Source organism: Salvelinus sp. IW2-2015, linkage group LG11 (genome assembly GCF_002910315.2).
Source record: "Salvelinus sp. IW2-2015 linkage group LG11, ASM291031v2, whole genome shotgun sequence".
Taxonomy (NCBI): domain Eukaryota; kingdom Metazoa; phylum Chordata; class Actinopteri; order Salmoniformes; family Salmonidae; genus Salvelinus; species Salvelinus sp. IW2-2015.
The window spans coordinates 36,470,706-36,485,674 of record NC_036851.1 but is presented as its reverse complement, the minus strand read 5'-3'; the positions used below and the strand labels follow the sequence as shown (position 1 = coordinate 36,485,674).

General features: G+C 46.0%; 1 protein-coding gene across 2 annotated transcripts in view; it reads left to right on the top strand.

Moving 5' to 3' along the window:
- LOC111970314 (SLIT-ROBO Rho GTPase-activating protein 3) overlaps positions 1 to 14,969 on the top strand; it is a 79,095-nt gene that overhangs the window by 43,116 nt on the left and 21,010 nt on the right. Inside the window, exons 11-16 of one of the 2 annotated variants that reach the window (XM_023996982.2) lie at positions 5,562 to 5,589; positions 9,179 to 9,209; positions 13,201 to 13,261; positions 13,578 to 13,655; positions 14,139 to 14,273; positions 14,758 to 14,863. In XM_023996982.2, coding sequence (XP_023852750.1) covers positions 5,562 to 5,589; positions 9,179 to 9,209; positions 13,201 to 13,261; positions 13,578 to 13,655; positions 14,139 to 14,273; positions 14,758 to 14,863 — 439 coding nt within the window. Of the gene's footprint in view, positions 1 to 5,561; positions 5,590 to 8,039; positions 8,191 to 9,178; positions 9,210 to 13,200; positions 13,262 to 13,577; positions 13,656 to 14,138; positions 14,274 to 14,757; positions 14,864 to 14,969 lie in introns of both variants that reach the window. The other variant, XM_023996981.2, reaches the window with a different exon arrangement.

Sequence of the window (14,969 nt, the reverse complement as noted above, 5' to 3'; positions counted from 1 at the left end):
ACACAGACAGACACAGACAAGACACAGACAGACACAGACAGACACAGACAGACACAGACAGAACAGACACAGACACAGACAGACACAGACAGACAGGACACAGACAGACAGACACAGACAGACAGAACAGACGACAGACAGCAGACACAGACAGACAGACACATACAGACACCAGACAACAGACAGACAGACAGGCACAGACAGGCACAGACAGGCAAGACAGACACAGACAGACACAGACAGACACAGACAGACACAGACAGACACAGACAGACAGACACAGACAGACAGGAACACAGACAGACACAGACAGACAGACAGACAAGACAGACACAACAGACACAGACAGACACAGACAGACAGACAGACAACAGACAGACAGACACAAAGACAGACACAGACAGACAGACACAGACAGACAGACACAGACAGACAGACACAGACAGACAGACACAGACAGACACAGACAGACAGACACCAGACAGACACAGACACACAGACAGACACAGACAGACAGACACAAGACAGACACAGACGAGACACAGGACAGACACAGACAGACACAGAGACCCAGACAGACCCAGACAGGACACAGACAGACACAGACAGACACAGACAGACACAGACAGGACACAGACAGGCACAGACAGGCACAGACACAGACAGACACAGACAGACACAGACCAGACACAGACAGACAGACACGACAGACACAGACAGACACAGACAGACACAGACACAGACAGGAACGACAGACAGACACAGACAGACAGACACAGACAGACACAGACAGACAGACACAGACAGACAGACAGACACACAGACACAGAAACAGAAAACAACAGAAAACCAAAAAAAACAAAAAAGACACAGACAGACACAGAAGACAGCAAGACAGACACAGACAGACACAGACAGACAACACAGACAGACACAGACAGACACAGACACGACAGACAGACACAGACAAGACCAGACACACAGACAGACAGCAGACAGACACAACAGGACACAACAGAACCAACAGACAGACACAGACAGACACAGACAGACACAACAGACCACAGACAGACAGACAGACACAGACAGACAGACAGACACAGACAGACCAGAAGACACAGACAGACAGACACAGACAGACACAACAGACAGACACAGACAGACCAGACAGACAGACAGACACAGACAGACAGACAGACAGACACAGACAGACAGACACAGACAGACACAGACAGACAGACAGACAGACAGACAGACAACAGACACAGACAACAGACACAGGACAGACAGACAACAGACACAGACAGACAGCACAGACAGACAGACACAGACAGACAGACACAGACACAGACAGACAGACAGACACAGACAGACACAGACAGACAGACACAGACAGACAGACACAGCACAGACAGACACAGACAGACAGACAGGACACAAGACACAGACAGACACAGACAGACAGACACAGACAGACACAGACAGACACAGACAGACACAGACAGACACAGACAGACACAGACAGACACAGACACACAGACAGCAACAGACACAACACAGACACACAGCAGACAACAGACACAGACAGACACCAGACAGACAGACACAGACAGACACAGACAGACACAGACAGACACAGACAGACACAGACACCACAGACAGACACACAACAGACACACACACAGACACACAGACAGACACACAGACAACAGACAGACACACAGACACAGACAGACACAGACAGACAGACACAGACGGACAGACACAGACAGACAGACACAGACAGACACAGACAGAACAGACACATACACACAGACACAGACAGACAGACACAGGCGAACACACAGGCAGACACACAGACAGACACACAGACAGACACACAGACACACAGACACACAGACACACAGACACAGACAGACACACAGACACAGACAGACACCATACACAGACAGACACAGACAGACAGACACAGACAGACACAGACAGACAGACAGACACACAGACACAGACAGACACACAGACACAGACACAGACAGACACACAGACAACGACACACGACAGGACACAGACACAGACAGACAGACACAGACAGCAGACAGACACACAGACAGACACACAGACAGGACACAGACAGACGACACAGACAGACACACAGACAGACACACACAGACGACACAGACAGACACACACAGACAGACACACACAGACAGACACACCACAGACAGACAGACACAGACAGACAGACACAGAGACAAGACAGACAACACAGACAGACAGACACAGACAGACAGACAGACACAGACAGACCAGGACAGGGACAGACAGACACAAGACAGACACAGACAACAACAACACGACAGACAGACACAGACAGACACAAGACAGACACAGACACAGACAGACACAGGCAGACACAGACAGACAGACACAGACAGACACAGACAGACACAGACACAGGCAGACACAGACAACAGAACAGACACACGACAGACACCAGACAGACACAGACAGACAGACCAGACAGACAGACACAGACAGACAGACACAGACAGACAGACAGAACAGACAGACACAGACAGACACAGACAGACACAGACAGACACAGACCAGACACAGACACACACAGACACACACAGACACACACAGACACACACAGACACACAGACACACAGACACACAGACACAGACAAAAGAAGACACAGACAGAACACACAGACACACAGACACACAGACACACAACAGACACAGACAGACCAAGACACAGACAGACAGACACAGACAGACAGACACGAAGACAGACAGACAGACACAGACAGACAGACAGACAGACACAGACAGACAGACGACGACACAGACAGACAGACACAGACAGACAGACACAGACAGACAGACACAGACAGACAGACACAGACAGACAGACACAGACAGACAGACACAGACAGACAGACACAGGCAGACGACAGACACAGGACAGACAGACAGACACAGACAGACACAGGACAGACACAGACAGACACAGACAGACACAGGACAGACACAGACAGACACAGACAGACAGACACAGACAGACACAGGCACAGACAGACCACAGGCACAGACACAGGCACAGACACAGGCACAGACACAGGCACAGACACAGGCACAGACACAGGCCCAGACACAGGCACAACACAGGCAGACACAGCAGACACAGCAGACACAGACAGACACAGGCAGACACAGGCAGACACAGGCAGACACAGGCAGACACAGGCAGACACAGGCAGACACAGGCAGAACACAGGCAGACACAGGCAGACACAGGCAGACACAGGCAGACACAGCAGACACAGACAGACAGACAACAGACAGACAGACACAGACAGACAGACAGACAGAACACAGAACACAGACAGACACAGACAGACACAGACAGACACAGACAGAACACAGACAGACAGACACAGACAGACACAGACAGAGACAGACACAGACACACACAGACAGACACAGACACACACAGACAGACAGAACAGACACACAGACACAGACAGACAGACACCCAGACGACAGACAGACACACAGACACAGACAGACAACAGACAGACACAGACATACACAGACAGACACAGACAGACAGACAGACACAGACAAGAACGAGACAGACAACACAGACAGACAGACACAACAGGCACAGACAGACAGACAGACAGACAGACACAGGACAGGCACAGACAGACACAGACAGACAACAGACAGGACATTACACAGACAGACAGACAGACAGACAGACAGACAGACAGAGGCTTTGTTGCTGGAATCTGTTATTAGACATGACATGATCCCTGAATTCAACCATTCGAGTCACTGATCAAATAGTGTTATCAGGGGATATCATATAATCTTGTATTCTTGTTTCTTCTGTAGTATGCAACCCCTGTTACCATAACTAGATGATATACACTACATGACCAAAAGTATGTAGACACCTGCTCGTCGAACATCTCATTCCAAAATCATGGGCATTAATATGGAGTTGGTCCACCCTATGCTGCTATAACAGCCTCCACCCTTCGGGGAAGGCTTTCCACTAGATGTTGGAACATTGCTCCGGGACTTGCATCCATTCATCCACAAGAGTGTTTGGTGAGGTTGGGCACTGATGTTAGGCCTGGCTCGCAGTTGGCGTTCCAATTCATCCCAAAGGTGTTCGATGGGGTTGAGGTCAGAGCTCTGTGCATGCCAGTCAAGTTCTTCCACACCGATCTCTATTAATCATTTCTGTAAGGACTTTGCTTTGTGCACAGGGGCATTGTCGTGCTGAAACATGAAAGGGCCTTCCCCAAAGAATCGTCTAGAATGTCATTGTATGCTGTAGCGTTACAATTTCCCTTCACTGGAACTAAGGGGCCTAGCACTAAGGGGCCTAACCATGAAAAACAACTCCCGAACATTATTCCTCTTGCACCAAACTTTACAGTATGCACTATGCATTGGGACAGGTAGCATTCTCCGGGCATCCGGCAAACCCAGATTCGTCCGAAGCGTGACTCATCACTCCAGAGAACGCATTTCCACTGCTCCACAGTCCAATGACGGCGAGCTTTACACCACTCCAGCCGARGCTTAGCCTTGTGTGCGGCTGCTCGGCCATGGAAACCCATTTCATGAAGCTCCCGACGAACAGTTCTTGTGCAGATGTTGCTTCCAAAGGCAGTTTGCAACCGAGGACAGACTATTTTTACACGGTACGCGCGTTAGCACTCAGAGGTCCCGTTCTGGAAGCTTGTGTGGCCTACCACTTCGCGGCTGAGCCGTTGTTGCTCCTGGGTCTTTCCACTTCACAATAACAGCACTTACAGTTGARCGGGGCAGCTCTAGCYGGGCAGAAATTTGACGAACTGASWTGTTGGAAAGGTGCCATCCTATGATGGTGCCACGTTGAAAGTCACTGAGKTCTTCAGTAAMGCCATTCTACACCCCTGTCAGCAACGGGTGTGGCTGAAATAGCCAAATCCACTCATTTGAAGGGGTGTCCATATACTCATGTATATATAGTGTATCATGTTACAGTATATAATTACTGCACAGTTACTACTATATTGCACAAACCCAATGCAGCCAAATGCGGCCTTCCTCACACTCAACCTTCCTTCCTCCTTCCCGGTTGTCCCTGGATATGCTTGCTTTCATTGACATTCCGCTCTGAGTTGGCAGGTTCCGCCCCCTCCGGCTCTCTATCTACGGTTTCTAGGGCGACCGCTAAATGACCGCTGCCTGGCTGGCTGTATGTGATTCAGAGAGGCGGTCATGGAGCCCGCACCATTGAGCCCGTATGAATAGGTGCCCATGTTCTCATAATGTCCTTCATCCCTCGCCCCTCACTTCTGTCTGCCCCATCTGCCAGCTCTGTAGACAACCAGGTCTGGCTCAGAATGTACTCAACCATGTATCCATGCATTGTCTTTTCTCTCTCTCACAGACACATGCACGCAAGCATGCACACACACACAAACACATTCTAATTTTCTCTCGCTCTATTTCTCCCCCTCTCTCTCCATTTCTTCCCTCCTTTCTTTTAGGGGAAAGGGCTGAATATGGAACAACACGGTAAGAAAAGAGGGGGAAAAGAGGAGGAATAAAAGCGTGTCAAATCCTTTCTGTTTTCTGGGAAATAGAGGAGATGTCGTCATGTTAAAGTGAATAGCAGTTTGGTCCCGAGCCTCTCTGGAAAATCAGGGGTGGAATTCCAAATAGGGAGAGGGGATGTGGTCTGTATGTTGATGAATAAACAGACTTCTGAGCAAACTGGAGTTTGCAATGACGCAGCTATGGGGAGATGAGCTGGCTGTAAGACGATCTGTCACTTATCAGTCACTACAGTGGCCATACTTGGCCTTGTTAAACACTACAGTATTGTACAGGTATCTGCTAATCAGAACAGTACTGTATATTAACCACAGACATTACGTTAGTCATAAATCAGCGAGTGGAGAAGAATGAACAGTAGTAGCAGAGTTATGAGACATTACGTTTTGATATCTCCTCTCAGCTCACAGGCCTGTTACAGTGTTTATATTGAATTCTCTGTGTCATTACTCATTTACTTTGACTGTAATCATGTTTTTATGAACTGACTTATTTTATAAGTTGCCCAGAGTCAGGTTATTCAGGGTTAGCTGAAACAGCTGTGATAAAAGTCAAAGCATACTTCCTCTGCGACTCCACTTGTGTGTTAAAATAATATTATGGTTTGTACTGTGAGAGGAGGGGAAGGAATAGGACATGCGCAGCTATCTAGAGCCATGTACTGTATATAGTGGCTGTAGATATGGCTCTGCATATACAGTTGAAGTCGGAAGTTTACATACACTTAGGTTGGAGTCATTAAAACTCGTTTTTCAACCACTCAACAAATGTCTTGTTAACAAACTATAGTTTTGGCAAGTCGGTTAGAACATCTACTTTGTGCATGACACAATAATTGTTCCAACAATTGTTTACAGACAGATTATTTCACTTATAATTCACTGTATCACAATTCCAGTGGGTCAGAAGTTTACATACACTAAGTTTACTGTGCCTTTAAACAGCTTGGAAAATTCCAGAAAATTATGTCATGGCTTTAGAAGCTTCTGATAGCCTAATTGACATAATTTGAGTCAATTGGAGGTGTACCTGTGGATGTATTTCAAGGCCTACCTTCAAACTCAGTGCCTCTTTGCTTGACATCATGGGAAAATCAAAAGAAATCAGGCAAGACCTCAGAATTTTTTTTGTAGACCTCCACAAGTCTGGTTCATCCTTGGGAGCAATTTCCAAACACCTGAAGGTACCAAGTTCATCTCAACAAACAATAGTACGTAAGTATAAACACCATGGGACCACGTAGCCATCATACCGCTCATGAAGGAGACGCGTTCTCTCTCCTAGTGATGAACGTACTTTGGTATGAAAAGTGCAAATCAATCCCAGAACAACAGCAAAGGACCTTGTGAAGATGCTGGAAGAAACAGGTACAAAAGTATCTATATCCACAGTGAAACATGTCCAATATCGACATAACCTGAAAGGCCACTCAGCAAGGAAGAAGGRACTGCTTCAAAACCGCCATTAAAAGCCAGACTACGGTTTGCAACTGCACATGGGGACAAGATCGTACTTTTTGGAGAAATGTCCTCTGGTCTGATGAAATAAAAATAGAACTGTTTGGCCATAATGACCACCATTTATGTTTGGAGGGAAAAGGGGGAGACTTGCAAGCCGAAGAACACCATCCCAACCGTGAAGCACGGGGGTGACAGCATCATGTTGTGGGGGTGCTTTGCTGCAGGTGAGACTGGTGAACTTCACAAATGGCATCACGAGGCAGGACAATTATGTAGATATATTTAAGCACCATCTCAAGACATCAGTCAGGAAGTTAAAGCTTGGTCGCAAATGGTTCTTCCAAATGGACAATGACCCCAAGCATGCTTTCAAAGTTGTGGCAAAATGGCTTATGGACAACAAAGTCATGTTATTGGAATGGCCATCAAAAAGCCCTGACCTCAATCCCATAGAAAATGTGTGGGCAGAACTGAAAAAGTGTGTGTGAGGAAGGAGGCCTACGAACCTGACTCAGTWACACCAGCTTTGTCAGGGGGAAGGGGCCAAAATTCACCCAACTTATTGTGGGAAGCTTGTGGAAGGCTACCCAAAATGTTTGACCCAAGTTAAACAATTTAAAGGCAATGCTACCAAATACTAATTCAATGTATGTAAACTTCTGACCCACTGGGAATGTGATGAAAGAAATAAAAGCTGAAATAAATCATTCTCTCTGCTATTTTTCTGACATTTCACATTCTTAAAATTAAGTGGTGATCCTAACTGACCTAAGACAGGGAATTTTTACTAGGATTAAATGTCAGGAATTGTGAAAAACTGAGTTTAAATGTATTTGGCTAAGGTGTATGTAAACTTCCGACTTCAACTTCCGACTTTTGTATCTAGAAAAACATTCCACTGATTATACAGAAGGAAATACATGTTTCAGTCCTTGTTGTTTTTCATCATAGTTCATGTGTATCTGCACACCCTTCACCAACCTCCTCCTCCACCATCAGCCCCCCCACTCTTCTCGCTAAACCCAGGAGAATGCGGAAGCCTAGACCTTGCTCCATTTTTAATCATAAACTCTTTAACGGCAATATGGAGGCCTTCATCAAGGTACTGACTGACTGGCCCCTATGTGGCCCCTCACTGAACTCTATGTGGTCTCTCTCTGTGTGTCTAAATGTCAGCGATCTCTACTAGCAGATGTGGGGGTTCTACCTTTATTTTCTGTCTTTGACTGCTCTCTCGTCTACTCCAACTTCAGCTTAGCTCACTGACTTTCCCTTCTTTCATGGCCCTGTGCTGGGCACAACAACTGTTTAAATAAATAGACTAAACGACTGAGATTCCTCTCCATTCATTCCTATAGGGATTTCTCTGACTGGGCAGTCCATTGGCTTGACAGCTAGGAAAGGTAGTGTTTTTCTCTCTGGTCTGGAGAAAAGTCAATTCCACAAAGCTAAGTTTCAAGGTTGTTTAAGTATCAAACGTAGTCAGACTCTCGTCGTGTGCGGTTTGCTTATGACATTAATGCCCATGTTATAGCACCTGAACCCTGAACTCTAGACATTAAACACATTTTGGTGACGGGCCAGCTGGCCCAGGACTAAACATGTCAGGCRATGGAAATAAACACACAGGGCCGTTTCCTCTGCATAAGTCAGGATCCAACATTGGCATACTGACAGAAAGAGTGTGTACACATCAGTGGAGTCCACTGGGGCTGTTAGTGTCAGCCTGTCATGGTCCTAGTGCCGCCAAGTGACATCTCAGGTGTATTCTCAGAGATAATAAAATTGCCCCAGTCAACAATGGTGTAAAAACTGAGCCTCTCTTGCCACTCGTCCACAGTCCCAGGCCCATCGTCATTGCCTTCACCAGAACCCCCAACCCTCCCCTCGCGCCATCCCCATCCTACCCAAGCTTGGGTCTCTCCTGTTGGGCCTCCCCCATCCTTCTCTCAGGCTTGACCTCTTACCCCCTCCCGCTAGAGGTCCTATCTGTTTCCCTTTGCTTCTCTAACCTTGTTGTGGTTCTTCTTGTCTCTCTTCCTCTCTGTTCTGTTCATCCTGCTGCTGCCACTGCTTTCTGCCTGCCCCAGGGGAAGACGGAATACCCGCGCCCGCAGCCAGGTATTCTGGTTATTCTGTCATAGAAGGGGTGAAGAGTAGCCTGGTCCCAGATGTGTTTGTGCTTTCTGCCAATGCCAATGGCTATAGGAGTTGGTCAGACAGCACCAACAGATCTAAGAATCAGGCGAGGGGTGAATATTTTTGGGTTGTATGTGTACACTAACTAAACAACYTCTCTCTGCCTGCCTGGTCCCTCTGTCCTTTATCATGTGATAACCAATGAATAATGCACTGTACCAGTCAAAAGTTTAGACACACCTACTCATTGCAGGGTTTTTCTTTATTTTTACTATTTTCTACATTGTAGAATAATAGTGAAGACATCACAACTATGAAATAACACATATGGAATCATGTAGTAACCAAAAAAGTGTTCAACAATTCAAAATATATTTTATATTTGAGATTCTTCAGTGTAGCCACCCTTTGCCTTAATGACAGCTTTGCACACTCTTGGCATTCTCTCAACCAGCTCCATGAGGTAGTCACCTGGAAGTAATTTCAATTAACAGGTGTGCCTTGTTAAAAGTTAATTTGTGGAATGTATTCCCTTCTTAATGCGTTTGAGACAATCAGTTGTGTTGTGACAAGGTAGGGGTGGTATACTGTTTCAACTGTTCTGCCTGCGGCTATGGAACCCTGACCTGTCCACCGGACGTGCTACCTGTCCCAGACCTGCTGTTTTTAACTATCTAGAGACCGCAGGAGCGGTAGAGACACTCTTAATGATCGGCTATGAAAAGCCAACTGACATTTACTCCTGAGGTGCTGACTTGCTACACCCTCGATAACTTCTGTGATTATTATTATTTGACCATGCTGGTCATTTATGAACATTTGAACATCTTGGCCATGTTCTGTTATAATCTCCACCCGGCACAGCCAGAAGAGGACTGGCCACCCCTCATAGCCTGGTTCCTCTCTAGGTTTCTTCCTAGGCTTTGGCCTTTCTAGGGAGTTTTTCCTAGCCACCGTGATTCTACACCTGCATTGCTTGCTGTTTGGGGTTTTAGGCTGGGTTTCTGTACAGCACTTCGAGATATTAGCTGATGTACGAAGGGCTATATAAAATACATTTGATGATACCGAAGATAGCTCTATTTGGTACAAAACCAAGTCCATATTATGGCAAGAACAGCTCAAATAGGCAAAGAGAAATGACAGTCCAATATTACTATAAGACATGTAAGTCAGTCAATCTGGAAAATGTCAAGAACTTGTAGTCGCACAAACCATCAAGGGCTATGATGGAACTGTCTTTCATGAGGACCGCCACAGGAAAAGATGATCCAGAGTTACCTCTGCTGCAGAGGATAAGAGACTTGCTTGGGCCAAGAAACACAAGCAATGGACATTAGACCGGTGGAAATATGTCCTTTGGTCTGATGAGTCCAAATTTCAGATTTTTGATTCCAACCGCTGTGTCTTTGTGAGACGCAGAGTAGGTGAACGGATGATCACCGGATGTGTGGTTCCAACCGTGAAGCATGGAGGAGAAGGTGTGATGGTGCTTTGCTGGTGACACTGTCAGTAAATCATTTTGAATTCTAGGCACACTTAACCAGCATGGCTACCACAGCATTCTACAGCGATACGCCAGCCCATCTGGTTTGCACATAGTGGGACTATAATTTGTTTTTCAACAGGACATTGACCCGACACACCTCCAGGCTGTGTAAGGGCTATTTGACCAACAAGGAGAGTGATGGAGAGCTGCATCAGATGACCTGGGCTCCACAATCACCCAACCTCTGGTTTGGGATGAGTTGGACCGCAGAGTGAAGGAAAAGCAGCCAACAAGTGCTCAGCATATGTCGGAACTCCTTCAAGACTGTTGGAAAAGCATTCCAGGTGAAGCTGGTTAAGGGAATGCCAATAGTGTGCAAAGCTGTCATCAAGAATCTCAAATATAAAATATATTTTGTATTTTTGTTTAACACTTTTTTGGTGTTATTTCATAGTTATGATGTCTATACTATTATTCTGCAATTWAAAAAAAATTGTAAAAATAAAGAAAAACCCTTAAATGAGTAGGTGTGTTCAATCTTTTGACTGGTACGGTATATATGAATATACACCGACTGTACAGAACATTAGGAACACCTTTTTAATATTGAGTTTCACTCCCTCCTTTGGCCCTCAGAACAGACTCAATCTGTTGAGGCATGGAGTCTTCAAAGTGTTAAAAGCGTTCCACGGMGATGGTGGACCAATGTTTCCACAGTTGTGTCTTTGGGTGGTGGACCCCTCTTGATACACACGGGAAACTGTTTAGCTTGAAAAACTCAGCAGCGTTGCAGTTCTTGACACTCATACCGGTGCACCTACCACCTACTTCCATATCCCGTTCAAAGGCACTTCAATATGTTGTCTTGCCCATTCACATACACAATCCATGTCTCAGTTGTGTCAAGGCTTWAACATCCTAATTTAGCCTGTCTCCTCCCCTTCATCCACACTGATTTGAAGTACATTTAACAAGTGACATCAATAAGGGATCATAGCTTTCACCTGGTCAATCTGTCATAGAATGAGAAGGTGTTCCTAATGTTTTGTACACTTAGTGTGTTTATGAGTATGGTGGTAACCTTGTGAGGAAACAGAGGGTATCAGAAGAACACCACAATCACTGATGCGGACCATATGTGCTTGCTCATTCAGAGAGTTGAAAGTCTCTCAGTTAATGTTTAAATTATGTAAATGGTCTTATGAAATGGTTATATGATAATGTCCTTATCTTTGGTCATTATTCATGCAATTAGTTGGTTAATAACACAATCATATTGTATCTCTATGGTAGTTGCCATGATTATACATTATCCATCCTGTGTACCGAGACAGATTATTCATGCTTTGTGCTTTGTTCACACTCATAACTTGTGAGTTCACCTTAGTCACCCTACCTACCCTCTCAATCCCTCCCTCCTCCCATCCCTCTCAAACCTCCCTCTCCCTACCTCTCAAACCCTCCCTCTCCCTCTGAATCTATCCCTCTTCTCTTCCTCCCTCTCCCTCTCCTCCTTCTCTCTCTCTCTCTCTTCTCTCTCTCCTCTCTCTCTCTCTCTCTCTCCTCTCTCTCTCTCTCTCTCTCTCTGCCTCTCTCTCTCTCTCTGCCTCTGCCTCTGCTCTCTCTCTCTCTCTCCTCTCTGCCTCTCTCTGCCTCTCTCTCTCCTTCTCTGCCTCTCTCTCTCTCTCCTCTCTCTGCCTCTCTCTCTCTCTCTCTTCTCTGCCCTTCTCTCTCTTCTCTCTGCTCTCTCTCTCTCTCTTCCTCTCTCTCTCTCTGCCTCTCTCTCTCCTCTGCCCTCTTCTCTCTGCTCTCTTCTCTGCCTCTCTCTGTCTCTCTCTCTCTCTCTCTCTCTCTCTCTCTCTCTCTCTCTGCCTCTCTCTCTCTCTGCTCTCTCTCTCTCTCTCTGCCTCTCTCTTCTCTCTCGTGCCTCTCTCTCTCTCTCTGCTCTCTCTCTCTCTCTCTCTCTTGGCCTCTCTCTCTCCTCTGCCTCTTCTCGCTCCTCTCTCTCTCTCTCTCTCTCTCTCTCTCTCTCTCTCTCTCTCTCTCTTCTCTCTCTCTCTCTCTGCCTCTCTCTCTCTCTCTCTCTCTCTCTCTCTCTCTCTCTCTCTCTCTCTCTCTGCCTTCTCTCTCTCTCTCTCTCTCTGCTTGCCTCTCTCTCTCTCTCTCTCTCTCTCTCTGCCTCTCTCTCTCTACTCTGCCTCTTCTCTCTTCTCTCTCTCTGCCGCTCTCTCTCTCTCTGCTGGCCTCTCTCTCTCTTCCTCTCTCTTGCCTCTCCTCTGCCCTCTCTCTCTCTCTGCCTCTCTCTCTCTCTCTGCCTCTCTCTCTCTCTCTGCCTCTCTCTCTCTCTCTGCCTCTCTCTCTCTCTCTCTCTCTCTGCCTCTCTCTCTCTCCTCTCTCTCTCTCTCCTCTCTCTCTCTCTCTCTCTCTCTCTTCGTGCCTCTCTCTCTCTCTCTCTCTCTCTCTCTCTCTCTGCCTCTCTGTTAGGACTCAGGGCAGGCTATACCAGTGGTGGTTGAGAGCTGTGTCCGCTACATCAATCTATACGGTAAGAGGAACACAGGAATTAATTGATAGATACTGTATGTAGTCCATGTAGTTGAATATACTACTGTATAGCCTCCATTTTGGATCTCTGATGTGGTTTCTCATATTGGAATATTGAATATTGAAACTACCATGTAGTGGACAGACAGAATATGTTTCTGATGTTTGGGCTGTGGATATACTACACTCAAGTTTCAGTTTAGTGTGTGTTTGTGTGTGTCCGTGTCTGTGTGTCTCTGTATGCGTTCCTGCCTGCGTGTGTGTTTGCCAGATATGTTTCCATCTTAATGCTGACTTGGGGTGCTCTGCTCCAACAGGCCTTCAGCAGCAAGGCATATTCAGGATTCCCGGCTCCCAGGTCGAAGTCAACGATATAAAAAATTCATTTGAGAGAGGTCGGTCCCAGCGAGGCCCCAGCACGGCTGCCACAGACCTTCGCTCTAGGACTGTAAAGTGCAGACAGATACATAGAGAGCACATTGGCCATGTATGACACTGTCATGGACAAGCTATTTGAGATGTACAGCAGCAGTACTTACCACATTCTTAACAGGAATGCTATAGTTGGATACAAATATTGTAGTGACAAACGTACAAATATATCTTCATTATTTTGTCAGCTAACTAATATGTTTATAGAGAAGGCTTAGGCAAATGTTTTCCTAATGACTAGTTAATGAGGTGTTATATTGTATTAAATGACAGCTGACTGTGTTCTTACAAGCTTACACAGTTTACAAAGGAGATGTACATTCACAGTTTTACAGATGTACTTTTTCAGCATGACTTGGGTTATATAGATTCAACAAGATTAAAGCAGTGTGACTGGATGATTGATAGCTTGTGTGACTCTGTACCATATCATGTGATGCCCCTAGGTGAGGACCCATTGGTCAACGACCAGAGTGACCATGACATCATGGCGGTGGCGGGAGTTCTGAAGCTGTACTTCAGGGGGCTGGAGAACCCACTCTTCCCCAAGGAACACTTCCTCGACCTCATGTCTACCATCAGTAAGTACTACTAATGTACTATGACCTCATAGCAACCATCAAACTACTGTACTCCACTGGGGCGAATGCAGGATTTAGATCAGGGTGGGCAAACGTTTTGGCTCAAGGGCCAGATCGGGATTTTAAAATTCAACAGAGGGCCGTCCAGATTTTTTGAGGACTGATTCGTATGTCAAAATCTATTTGCGTGCCAGAAAAAGGGCAGTTATTGTAAAATATACAGGTCCATTATCATTTCTACATGCTTTCTATTTGGTTGTAGACATTCAAGAGTGGCCTGGAGAGTTTTCTAACCCCCAACAAAATGTGTTTTACTTAAACCTCTGTAGTTTGCCCACTCATGGTTTAGATAGTAATTGACTTAATAATTGATTGGATTTATATAGTAAATATGTTTTCTATCGTAAAGTAGATATACATTTCATATTGTATACATCGAAATGATTGTATCCCTCTGTCTCTCTCCCCCCTTTCTCTGTCTCAGAACTAGACTCTGGTGCAGAGAGAGCTCATCACCTTCAGCAGATCGTTGTAACTCTTTCTCACCCCGTCATCATCGTCATGAGATATCTGTTTGCATTCCTCAACCAGTAAGTATATATCAAGCAGTACGTCTGTACATCAAGCAGTACGTCTGTACATCAAGCAGTACGTCTGTACATCAAGCAGTACGTCTGTACATCAAGCAGTACGTCT